This window comes from Uranotaenia lowii, chromosome 3 (genome assembly GCF_029784155.1).
Source record: "Uranotaenia lowii strain MFRU-FL chromosome 3, ASM2978415v1, whole genome shotgun sequence".
In the NCBI taxonomy this organism is placed as follows: Eukaryota; Metazoa; Arthropoda; class Insecta; order Diptera; family Culicidae; genus Uranotaenia; species Uranotaenia lowii.
The window spans coordinates 141,456,627-141,469,875 of record NC_073693.1 but is presented as its reverse complement, the minus strand read 5'-3'; the positions used below and the strand labels follow the sequence as shown (position 1 = coordinate 141,469,875).

Sequence of the window (13,249 nt, the reverse complement as noted above, 5' to 3'; positions counted from 1 at the left end):
TTGTGTTTCAATTTTTCATCTGGGAGCGTCCTTGGATGGGGCAACTTGAAATGCTCTCTGATTTAAAGAATTAATTCAAATTATCTTAAACGGTTCAATGTACTATTGATAACATTTCCAAAGAAAATGTTACCCCCTACATGGATGTCCCTCTAATAATGGGATCCAGTTTTATCAGAATTCGACCGTTTTTGGGATCGAGTGGGCATATAAGTTCAATCGCCCCGGCCAACCATCGACAAGCCACGATCTGGGATGTCACCGTATAAAACCAGAACGGTGGGACCGGCCAAAGTTTAGTTTGGTTCCATTCTTACGGTCAGCGCGAAATCGAAGTTTTCAGTGATATTTTTTTTGGTTCGCTGTTCTCGCAGAATATCGGTTTTGGATTCATCAGCCATCCGGGGGTGTAAAAATCCAAGGTTAGTTTATGGGCTTTGTGATGAGCTTGCCATTTGCCAAGGTCTGTTTGAAATTGTGCAAATTTATCTTATGCATTCCATCTGAACCGAATGCTACTTTTTTGATGAGTGCAAGTGCAAAGGAAATGTGAAGGTCAACTTTTTGAAGAAAAAAAAAATCTAAAGTGAAAAGAGTCCAAATACAGAAACAACTCTAACGACAGAAATCAGATGCAATCAATTATCTGAAGAAGAATTTTCAATGTTTTCAAGGAAAACCCGAAATGAAAATCAGCAATTTCTTAAAATTTAACATTCACATTCACATTTTCTATAAACTTCAATCCATAATCTTTGATTCGGATGGGAATTAAAAAGGCAAACAAACATGATCGTGCTAAAAGAGAGCAAAGGAAATTTTACATTCTATCATAAGAAAGAATGGATAAAAAAACTTCCATTGAATAAAACTTACTCTTGTATACCGAAACTCTAAAAACAAACAAAACAAACAAAACAAACAAAACAAACAAAACAAACAAAACAAACAAAACAAACAAAACAAACAAAACAAACAAAACAAACAAAACAAACAAAACAAACAAAACAAACAAAACAAACAAAACAAACAAAACAAACAAAACAAACAAAACAAACAAAACAAACAAAACAAACAAAACAAACAAAACAAACAAAACAAACAAAACAAACAAAACAAACAAAACAAACAAAACAAACAAAACAAACAAAACAAACAAAACAAACAAAACAAACAAAACAAACAAAACAAACAAAACAAACAAAACAAACAAAACAAACAAAACAAACAAAACAAACAAAACAAACAAAACAAACAAAACAAACAAAACAAACAAAACAAACAAAACAAACAAAACAAACAAAACAAACAAAACAAACAAAACAAACAAAACAAACAAAACAAACAAAACAAACAAAACAAACAAAACAAACAAAACAAACAAAACAAACAAAACAAACAAAACAAACAAAACAAACAAAACAAACAAAACAAACAAAACAAACAAAACAAACAAAACAAACAAAACAAACAAAACAAACAAAACAAACAAAACAAACAAAACAAACAAAACAAACAAAACAAACAAAACAAACAAAACAAACAAAACAAACAAAACAAACAAAACAAACAAAACAAACAAAACAAACAAAACAAACAAAACAAACAAAACAAACAAAACAAACAAAACAAACAAAACAAACAAAACAAACAAAACAAACAAAACAAACAAAACAAACAAAACAAACAAAACAAACAAAACAAACAAAACAAACAAAACAAACAAAACAAACAAAACAAACAAAACAAACAAAACAAACAAAACAAACAAAACAAACAAAACAAACAAAACAAACAAAACAAACAAAACAAACAAAACAAACAAAACAAACAAAACAAACAAAACAAACAAAACAAACAAAACAAACAAAACAAACAAAACAAACAAAACAAACAAAACAAACAAAACAAACAAAACAAACAAAACAAACAAAACAAACAAAACAAACAAAACAAACAAAACAAACAAAACAAACAAAACAAACAAAACAAACAAAACAAACAAAACAAACAAAACAAACAAAACAAACAAAACAAACAAAACAAACAAAACAAACAAAACAAACAAAACAAACAAAACAAACAAAACAAACAAAACAAACAAAACAAACAAAACAAACAAAACAAACAAAACAAACAAAACAAACAAAACAAACAAAACAAACAAAACAAACAAAACAAACAAAACAAACAAAACAAACAAAACAAACAAAACAAACAAAACAAACAAAACAAACAAAACAAACAAAACAAACAAAACAAACAAAACAAACAAAACAAACAAAACAAACAAAACAAACAAAACAAACAAAACAAACAAAACAAACAAAACAAACAAAACAAACAAAACAAACAAAACAAACAAAACAAACAAAACAAACAAAACAAACAAAACAAACAAAACAAACAAAACAAACAAAACAAACAAAACAAACAAAACAAACAAAACAAACAAAACAAACAAAACAAACAAAACAAACAAAACAAACAAAACAAACAAAACAAACAAAACAAACAAAACAAACAAAACAAACAAAACAAACAAAACAAACAAAACAAACAAAACAAACAAAACAAACAAAACAAACAAAACAAACAAAACAAACAAAACAAACAAAACAAACAAAACAAACAAAACAAACAAAACAAACAAAACAAACAAAACAAACAAAACAAACAAAACAAACAAAACAAACAAAACAAACAAAACAAACAAAACAAACAAAACAAACAAAACAAACAAAACAAACAAAACAAACAAAACAAACAAAACAAACAAAACAAACAAAACAAACAAAACAAACAAAACAAACAAAACAAACAAAACAAACAAAACAAACAAAACAAACAAAACAAACAAAACAAACAAAACAAACAAAACAAACAAAACAAACAAAACAAACAAAACAAACAAAACAAACAAAACAAACAAAACAAACAAAACAAACAAAACAAACAAAACAAACAAAACAAACAAAACAAACAAAACAAACAAAACAAACAAAACAAACAAAACAAACAAAACAAACAAAACAAACAAAACAAACAAAACAAACAAAACAAACAAAACAAACAAAACAAACAAAACAAACAAAACAAACAAAACAAACAAAACAAACAAAACAAACAAAACAAACAAAACAAACAAAACAAACAAAACAAACAAAACAAACAAAACAAACAAAACAAACAAAACAAACAAAACAAACAAAACAAACAAAACAAACAAAACAAACAAAACAAACAAAACAAACAAAACAAACAAAACAAACAAAACAAACAAAACAAACAAAACAAACAAAACAAACAAAACAAACAAAACAAACAAAACAAACAAAACAAACAAAACAAACAAAACAAACAAAACAAACAAAACAAACAAAACAAACAAAACAAACAAAACAAACAAAACAAACAAAACAAACAAAACAAACAAAACAAACAAAACAAACAAAACAAACAAAACAAACAAAACAAACAAAACAAACAAAACAAACAAAACAAACAAAACAAACAAAACAAACAAAACAAACAAAACAAACAAAACAAACAAAACAAACAAAACAAACAAAACAAACAAAACAAACAAAACAAACAAAACAAACAAAACAAACAAAACAAACAAAACAAACAAAACAAACAAAACAAACAAAACAAACAAAACAAACAAAACAAACAAAACAAACAAAACAAACAAAACAAACAAAACAAACAAAACAAACAAAACAAACAAAACAAACAAAACAAACAAAACAAACAAAACAAACAAAACAAACAAAACAAACAAAACAAACAAAACAAACAAAACAAACAAAACAAACAAAACAAACAAAACAAACAAAACAAACAAAACAAACAAAACAAACAAAACAAACAAAACAAACAAAACAAACAAAACAAACAAAACAAACAAAACAAACAAAACAAACAAAACAAACAAAACAAACAAAACAAACAAAACAAACAAAACAAACAAAACAAACAAAACAAACAAAACAAACAAAACAAACAAAACAAACAAAACAAACAAAACAAACAAAACAAACAAAACAAACAAAACAAACAAAACAAACAAAACAAACAAAACAAACAAAACAAACAAAACAAACAAAACAAACAAAACAAACAAAACAAACAAAACAAACAAAACAAACAAAACAAACAAAACAAACAAAACAAACAAAACAAACAAAACAAACAAAACAAACAAAACAAACAAAACAAACAAAACAAACAAAACAAACAAAACAAACAAAACAAACAAAACAAACAAAACAAACAAAACAAACAAAACAAACAAAACAAACAAAACAAACAAAACAAACAAAACAAACAAAACAAACAAAACAAACAAAACAAACAAAACAAACAAAACAAACAAAACAAACAAAACAAACAAAACAAACAAAACAAACAAAACAAACAAAACAAACAAAACAAACAAAACAAACAAAACAAACAAAACAAACAAAACAAACAAAACAAACAAAACAAACAAAACAAACAAAACAAACAAAACAAACAAAACAAACAAAACAAACAAAACAAACAAAACAAACAAAACAAACAAAACAAACAAAACAAACAAAACAAACAAAACAAACAAAACAAACAAAACAAACAAAACAAACAAAACAAACAAAACAAACAAAACAAACAAAACAAACAAAACAAACAAAACAAACAAAACAAACAAAACAAACAAAACAAACAAAACAAACAAAACAAACAAAACAAACAAAACAAACAAAACAAACAAAACAAACAAAACAAACAAAACAAACAAAACAAACAAAACAAACAAAACAAACAAAACAAACAAAACAAACAAAACAAACAAAACAAACAAAACAAACAAAACAAACAAAACAAACAAAACAAACAAAACAAACAAAACAAACAAAACAAACAAAACAAACAAAACAAACAAAACAAACAAAACAAACAAAACAAACAAAACAAACAAAACAAACAAAACAAACAAAACAAACAAAACAAACAAAACAAACAAAACAAACAAAACAAACAAAACAAACAAAACAAACAAAACAAACAAAACAAACAAAACAAACAAAACAAACAAAACAAACAAAACAAACAAAACAAACAAAACAAACAAAACAAACAAAACAAACAAAACAAACAAAACAAACAAAACAAACAAAACAAACAAAACAAACAAAACAAACAAAACAAACAAAACAAACAAAACAAACAAAACAAACAAAACAAACAAAACAAACAAAACAAACAAAACAAACAAAACAAACAAAACAAACAAAACAAACAAAACAAACAAAACAAACAAAACAAACAAAACAAACAAAACAAACAAAACAAACAAAACAAACAAAACAAACAAAACAAACAAAACAAACAAAACAAACAAAACAAACAAAACAAACAAAACAAACAAAACAAACAAAACAAACAAAACAAACAAAACAAACAAAACAAACAAAACAAACAAAACAAACAAAACAAACAAAACAAACAAAACAAACAAAACAAACAAAACAAACAAAACAAACAAAACAAACAAAACAAACAAAACAAACAAAACAAACAAAACAAACAAAACAAACAAAACAAACAAAACAAACAAAACAAACAAATCAATTTGTATATAGAACAGAAAAAAGCTAAATTCGGAAAGTAAAATTCAAATACATATTTACACATATATAAAATTTTCTCTGGTAGTTTTTTTTTTCAAACGACCGATTTTAATCAAGGAAAAGCTCAAGAGCGGTTCAATCATTTTAACTTAAACTTAAACTGCCGTTCTAAGCAAGAATGTCCCATGTGACTTTTAGGTCATTTTCACTTTTTTGCTGGACACGGTCTCTTTTAGTGTTTACTTTCGAATAAAAACACAAACTAGTATACTTTGTTCTGAACTTATACGAAATTTTCATCAAGGTGGTTGTCTCTATGTTGATAGTTCTACGCAAGAATGTCACACTAGAGAAAATTCTATGAAAAATGCAAATTTTATCAGATGAGTTCAAACTGTTGAATTTAATGTTATTCACTGAAAAGAACACTAAAATAGAGGGCAGAGGAGGAGCGAGAAGCCTAGAATGTTTTCACTAAACACTTTTCGGTAGGCACTACTTACAAGATCCATACTCAACTATACATTTTTATAAACAAAGAGAACGTATTTCTCAAATTACGGTTTAGCATGAGTTTTTGGGAAAAAAATAAACTACGCAAGCTTTAAAAATGATAGAAAAATTGTAGCCGTGTGACAGTTTTTCGTAGAACTAGCATCAGCATGCGTTCTGATTCTACACAAAAGTGTCACACGGAGCATTTTTGGCTCTAACTTGCTGTTTTTTTGTAGGAAATGTATTTTTTTTCGGCAGAAAACATTGTAAAATGATTAACTTGAACTGTTCACTACGAAAAAACTGTCAGTGAATTTTTAAGTTGAGAGAAAAATTGGAAATATAGCTAATAATTCAATCGCGTTTTTCTCGTTTGCACGTTTTTCCACATGGGACAAGTCTCAAAAACTTTATTGAAGAAATGCACGCAACATTTTTTTTTATATTTTAAGATAAATTTTTTTCAAATTTTGAATTTCAGAAATCAGAATTGCCAGAGTATGTGGTTAATCTGTCTGGACAGATTTAAATTCATTTTAGCTCTATAGGCTCATGATAAATTTTGAATGGTTTAAAGGGTGATACGGTCAAAATTTGGTCAGGGGAAAACGCGTGTAAATCGGTGAAATCGTTTATTTAGAAAATCAAATTAAATTTCTTTTTCAAGTTTAATTAGTACAAAATTCAGGAAAAATATCCAGTTACGCTTCCGCTTTTCCAAATCTGAATTGCCGGGCCTTACCCTTAACCCCTGCCATCAGATTTTGTACAGCCACCTTGTCCACCTTCTTCGCTGCAGAAAGCCAGTTTGCCTTGAACTGCTGCTCGTCCTTAGCAGTTTTTTTGGTCTTCTTTAGGTTCCGCTTGACAATAGCCCAGCATTTCTCAATTTGACGGAGCTCTGGCGTGCTGGGAGGGTTCTTGTCCTTGGGAACCACCTGCTTGTTGTTGGCAGCGTACCACTCCATGGCCTTTTTACCATAATGGCAAGATGCCAAATCCGGCAAAAACAGTACGGAACAACCGTGTTTCTTCAGGAAAGGCAGCAGACGTTTATTCAAACACTCTTTCACGAAAATTTCTTGGTTGACAGTCCCGAAAGCTATGAAAATGCTGCCCTTAAAGCCACAGGTACAGATGGCTTGCCAAACCAGATATTTCTTCGCGAACTTTGACAGTTTCATGTGCTTGAAAATATCTGCTAACTTTCTCCTTCCTTTTGCCGTATAAAACTCCTGTCCCGGAAGCTGCTTGTAGTCGGCTTTGACGTAGGTTTCGTCGTCCATTACCACGCAGTCAAACTTCGTCAGCATCGCCGTGTACAGTCTCCGGGATCGCGCTTTGGCCGTCGTATTTTGTTTATCATCGCGATTTGGAGTCACTACCTTCTTGTAAGTCGATAATCCGGCTCGTTTTTTGGCTTGATGCACGGTTGTAGACAATTCACCCAGCTTATTTGCGGCATCTCGGAGAGAGAGGTTAGGGTTTCGCTTGAAACTTCCGGCAACTCTCTTTGTCGTCTTAGCGGCTTCCGATTTTCGATTTTCCCCCGATTCAGACTTCCTGGCTGTCGACAAACGTTCCCCAAACACTTTAATTACATTTGTAACGGTTGATTTGGCAAACTCTTAGCGATTTTGCCAGCTTTGCGTGCGAGTAGCTCGGATTTTCACGATGCGCGAGCAAAATTTTGATACGTCGCTCTTCTCCCTTCGACGGCATTTTGATGAAGAGTAAATTCTGAAATCAAAATAGGAGCAAAATTCTACACACACACACCTTCAAAATGAGGGGTTTTCAGGTTTTTTTAATGCAAAATTCAAAGAAATACATCAAGTTCATATTGACCAAATTTTGACCGTATCACCCTTTATATTACAGAATATAGAACCTTGATATAAATAGTTTTAAGAAAATATAATCGATTCGTGGAATTGATTTTTAAAATAATAAAACTAAAATGAGGTGTTCGTACAAAAATCAGTTAGTTCAGAACTTGTCAAAAAATTATAAAGTAGATACATATTCTATTTCGTGATTTTATACTTGGCGTAAATGATGATGAAATCAAATTTCAATCACAAACCGGATATTGATTTCACAGCAGATTGCCAGAAGCTCACAATGAAAAAAAAATAAAAAAACAAAATTCCAAAAGTTTAAATTTCACTTTATTAAGATTTTTTTTAGTTTTGCACTTAATCGTTTTTTATAATTGATCGTTTTATTTTTGCAGATGAATTTGTTAGTAAGCTTAATATGTTTTCTACCGTTGTTGGTAATTGCAACTCCCATGGACGATGGGTACGACTATCCTAAACCATCCTGCCCGTTAGTTTATCCATCGACCTCGACTGTATCGGTTCCGGTGCTGGAATATGTTACAGTAAAGGAATACGAAACCCAAACTATCTATAGCGTTGCAAAGCCAAGCACAAGCTATTCAACAATCATCAAACCAACCACAACGACGGAGTATAGCCGGATCACCGATTACCAAACCAGAACCGTTGATCGCACTATCCAGAATACTATCACCCGCACAGAAACCTTACCGGCAGAAACCAGATATTCGACTGAGACCAAATACAGCACCCTGCCGATAACGATCATCTCCACAACAGTTTCAACCGCTCGAATCACCACAACGGCAACCAACTTCCAAATCCAAACATCGACCATTCGGTTCACGGAAACGCAAAAGATTCCGGTAACGGAAACCGTTTCCGTTTGTACCCCGGACAATGCCTATCTCCCGGCAGCTTCCTGTCCACCACCCCCACCTTCAAACGCTTATCTTCCGGCTGACATCCAGCCTCCAAGAACGGCCCTTTCTATCGTTCCAGAAGCCCGACAGAATCCACTGTGCCCTCCTCCACCCACGATAACATCCACCAAGATCCAGGCGCTGGCCACGACGACCATCAAAGAAACCATCACCAGAACAACCATCATCCGCGGTGAAACGGCAACGAAATTCCTTACCGTCACAAAAACGGCACTTCCTTCCATCCGCAGTGGTGGTGGAGCGGAATCGGTTGTGGCTAAGGAAGCGGTAAAGAAACTGGTCACGATTACGCCCACGCTTACGAGTTACATCTACGCCGATACGATCACGAAAACCGTTTCAGCGACCCACACCCGTCGAGTTTACGTTTGAGAGTAGCGCCCGTCGAGAAAACGCCTGAAGGTAGGCAGAGAAAAATTATCGATGAAAGACCGCGAATGATGAAAAGCGGTGGTCCAATCAAAAAGTTTTCTGAGCAAAAAAAGATGTGAATACTCAAAATAAAGATTAAGTACATTTGGTATCAAAGTTGTTTTTATTATGAGAGAAAAAAGGTGTACATCAAAATTAACACGAGTTATTTCGAGTCAGGCCCGTGTGAAGGACCCGTCCAAGGGGGAGTTTCAAAATTGAAATTTAGCTGAAAATAATAACAATACCAAAAGTACACAATATATAAAGAAAATGAATTCTAACATCATTTTCTTACTCATGATTATCACACAAATTCAAAAAATTAAAAACTCTACAGACACATTCTACGGGCTTGTACCGCTCAAAAGTGATTTTTATCCGTTCTCGTATCAAAAAATCTCAAACTTCTCTGAAATTTTGATAACTTAAATCACACAAAACCAACGGAAAAACGAGAATTTTTTTTAACATGTTTTATGTAGTTTTGAAATTTTTTTTTTTTGTTGGGAAAAGTGGTAATTTTGACAACTTTTCCAAAATAATTTATTAAAATATATGGATTAATTTCTTCTGGGAATTTTTTGAATACGTTTTGAAGCCAAGAAACACTGCTTCATTTGGTAGAAAAAAGAATTTGGTTATATTCAATGCGGTTGTTTTGAAAAGCGAACAAAAACAGTAGCAAATGAGTGAATTGACGTCACAAAAAAGGAAACTTTTTAATTTAACGAGAAAATTTTGCCATTTTCTGACATAATAAAATGAGATCTTCTTTGAATATGATAAGATGATTCTAAAACACTAAATTTTATAGAAATCGGTTGGAATCAAGCTGAGTTACAACAGCGCGAAATTTGATTTTTTGTAAAATTTTATGAGGGGAATATGCTGCTATGATGGTCGGACTTTTACAAATCGAACATAATTTAGTTGATTTTTTAATAAGTTCGTTATTTTCTAGTAAAAATATTAAAAGATTGAAAAATGAATTTAAATTTTTTTTTTTTGTGAATCTTTAAATGAAGACTGTAGATAGAAACAGTAGTAATTTTAACGTATGATCCCTCAATATGTTGTTATTCAAGTACCAAACAAAATAAGAAAAAAGTTAGGCAAAAATACTAAAAGTTTATGATTGTAAAAGTCGGAACAACAAAATAACGTTATAAAAAATGCACATAATATTTGAAGGCTCTAAAGAATGGTTCAGAATAATTTAATTATTCGTGACGTGAATTCAGTCAACCACCCTGTTCTGTTTAAACTGAGTGAATTCACGTCACAACTTCAAATAAGCATAACTTCGTTTGTTGTTGTTCAATCGAAAAGCTAAGCACATCATATTGTGGGTAGTTGGTTTCTCTACAACTCAATCGAAAACACCGGTATTATATTTCCACAGAGAGAATAGGAAATCAAAGTTTCATGTACTGATGTCAAAAATGTAAATTCTAGCGTGAATTCACGTCACAAAACAAAAGTAATCGATAACAACAAAAACAACTTAAATTTTTAAAGGACCAAATTATATTCATTTTGAAGGAAATTCAATTTGCGACAGTTTGTCACAATTTTTTTCATTTACAAGTAAATTTGTTGACTTCTAGAATGTTAACAGTTCAGAAAAGTCCGGAAATGCGATTTCACGTCACGGTGGAATGTGTCTACAAATAAATTAAATCAACATTTTCAAAAAAAATCTTAATGAAAATTTCGATTCAATGCTATTTCTGGTAAGCCATTGATGTTTTTATGTACCTTATTCTGAACTAAAAATTTTCTACAAAATAAATTCCAAGCAGACTTGTTTTCATAATAAGAATAAATAAATAAAATATAATAAATATAATAAATAAACATTAATTTCAAAAAACTTATAAAACACTATTAAAAAAACTAAAAAAATCTTAACAAAAAATTTAGATCAGGTCAAAAATTATTCATGATAAAAATTTGTTTAAGGAAAATGATAATAATCGTTATTGAGTATACATCTTGATTTTCATCGCTTCTTTTAATGGGCCGATCGCAAAAATCAAATGTAGTAGGGTAGAGGCCCCTAAGACAACGGCTTAACACGTTCGTCGCCACGCTCATTTTGGTAGTTTTACTGGCTGGGCCCAAAGAAATTTTCAGAGAGAGAAAGCAAAGAGGGAGAACTCCCATATTTCAAACGTGTGGCGAAGCTGAGCGGTAAACTCAAGTAAGAGAGCGTCATACGCTTTTTGATGTGACGGGGCCCCCCAGGAAATACACCCGTCACGACGAACGTGTTAAGGAACCTTTTTTCATTAGTTCAATAGAATTGCCTTCCACGTTGGTTTAAAACTGTCATTCATTCATTGAACTATATTTTTAATATTGTGTTATGAAATTGTGCAGGAAATAGATCAATCAATTTCGTACTTTTGAGTCAATTTATGATTTATTTTTCTCATTCAAGTTCCTCGATTGTCGTACCAGGCAGGGGTGTCAGGTGTCCTGATTTTTCAGGATTTGTCCTGATTTTCGAGAGGCCGTCCTGATTTTTCAAAAACGCTTGAATTGTCCTGATTTTTGAAAAATGGCTCTTAAAATGTCCTGATTTGTCCTGATTTTTAAAAAAATATCCAAATTATAACTAAAGGTACTGTAAAATGATGAGAATATCGAAAAAAAAATTAAATAAAATAGTGTAACCAGTTAAACCAATGATAATATTTGATTCAAATGATATTTATATGATGTTTTTCGATATTAACTACAGGTCAGCCAAGATTATTCTCGCTTCAGTTGCATAATTCTGGGCGCTTTCAGCACCTATATTTCGCCTTTAGTTATGCAATCTAAGCAGAACTGTATGTTATTTTCACCAGTTTAGTGGTGTCCTGAAAAATCCTGATTTTTTCTTCGCGGTGTCCTGATTTTTAACAAAACGACCTGGCACCTCTGGTACCAGGTCCCTAATTCCGTCGTACAAGGAGACCGGAATTGTCTCAATTTATTCCACCCTCTTAAGAAATACATTTAAAATTTTGCGGTTGCGGTTCATGCAATAAGCATCAGCTTACATCGAACGGATCAACCGCACAGGATAACAGTAGAAGTTCTCTCGAGTAACAAGTCGCAATAAGCTATGAAACTAGGATAGCTTTATTCTAAACAGGTCTACCATTGCTTGGCTTATGCATCTGCACGCAGCAAAGTATTATACCTTCTATTCAATTCTACCGAAATTGTCTCAAACTATTCCTCCCTCATGAGGAAGAGATTTGAAATTTTGCGGTTGCGGTTCATACAAATGCGATTATTTACTTCGCACGGATCAACCGCGCAGGATAATTGCAAAGTTCGAATAAGATCTAAGTCGCAATAAAATTAACTTGCCAAGAAATCCCAAGGTAGCGTTTTTGTAGCTAGGTACCATTGCTCGGCTAAGGCACTAGCAGGCAGCACAATATTAGACCTTACAAATTGAATCCACCCTGCAAATGAATTTTGTACCAACACACTCTCCAACGGACAGGGCTGCCATGATCCAGGATTTGTCTGTAAAATAAGATTTTATAACATTCATACAGCTATTTTCCACAAATTACAATGCACAAATTTACACAGAAACTGTGTAAGAACCGTCTTACCACTTCCGCCGGCGTCTCAGAGACTCCCTTTTTTTGGGCCTCAGGGCGGCACGCTTATCCAAATACAAAATCGCAGGGAATATCAGTTTGCATGACAAGAAAAAACTCCCAAAACATATGCGCTTCTCAATCCAATGTATTAGCTTTAGTTACACTGCTTTGACCTCCCACTTTCTTAAAAACTAATCTGACCTGGTGGGCTTCCTGACCCTTCACTGGAGACGACTCACTTCTGCATCCGGTGTGGTCGGCTGGCCTCAGTAATGGGGTAAAGGACCTTTATCGCGGCCTTCCTGGTGGTGATGAATCCAGAA

General features: G+C 31.5%; 1 protein-coding gene across 1 annotated transcript; it reads left to right on the top strand.

Annotated features, from left to right (window-relative positions):
* The first annotated feature begins 309 nt into the window (after positions 1-309).
* Positions 310-9,407, top strand: LOC129758046 (mucin-2-like). Its single transcript, XM_055755477.1, has 2 exons — positions 310-422; positions 8,350-9,407. Exon 2 carries the CDS (start codon positions 8,350-8,352, stop codon positions 9,271-9,273), a length of 924 nt encoding a protein of 307 aa, XP_055611452.1. The 5' UTR covers positions 310-422; the 3' UTR covers positions 9,274-9,407.
* Positions 9,408-13,249: the final 3,842 nt, after the last annotated feature.

Excerpts from the sequence above, each read along its gene's own strand:
- LOC129758046 (XM_055755477.1), top strand. The coding sequence starts at position 8,350 with ATGAATTTGTTAGTAAGCTTAATATGTTTTCTACCGTTGTTGGTAATT.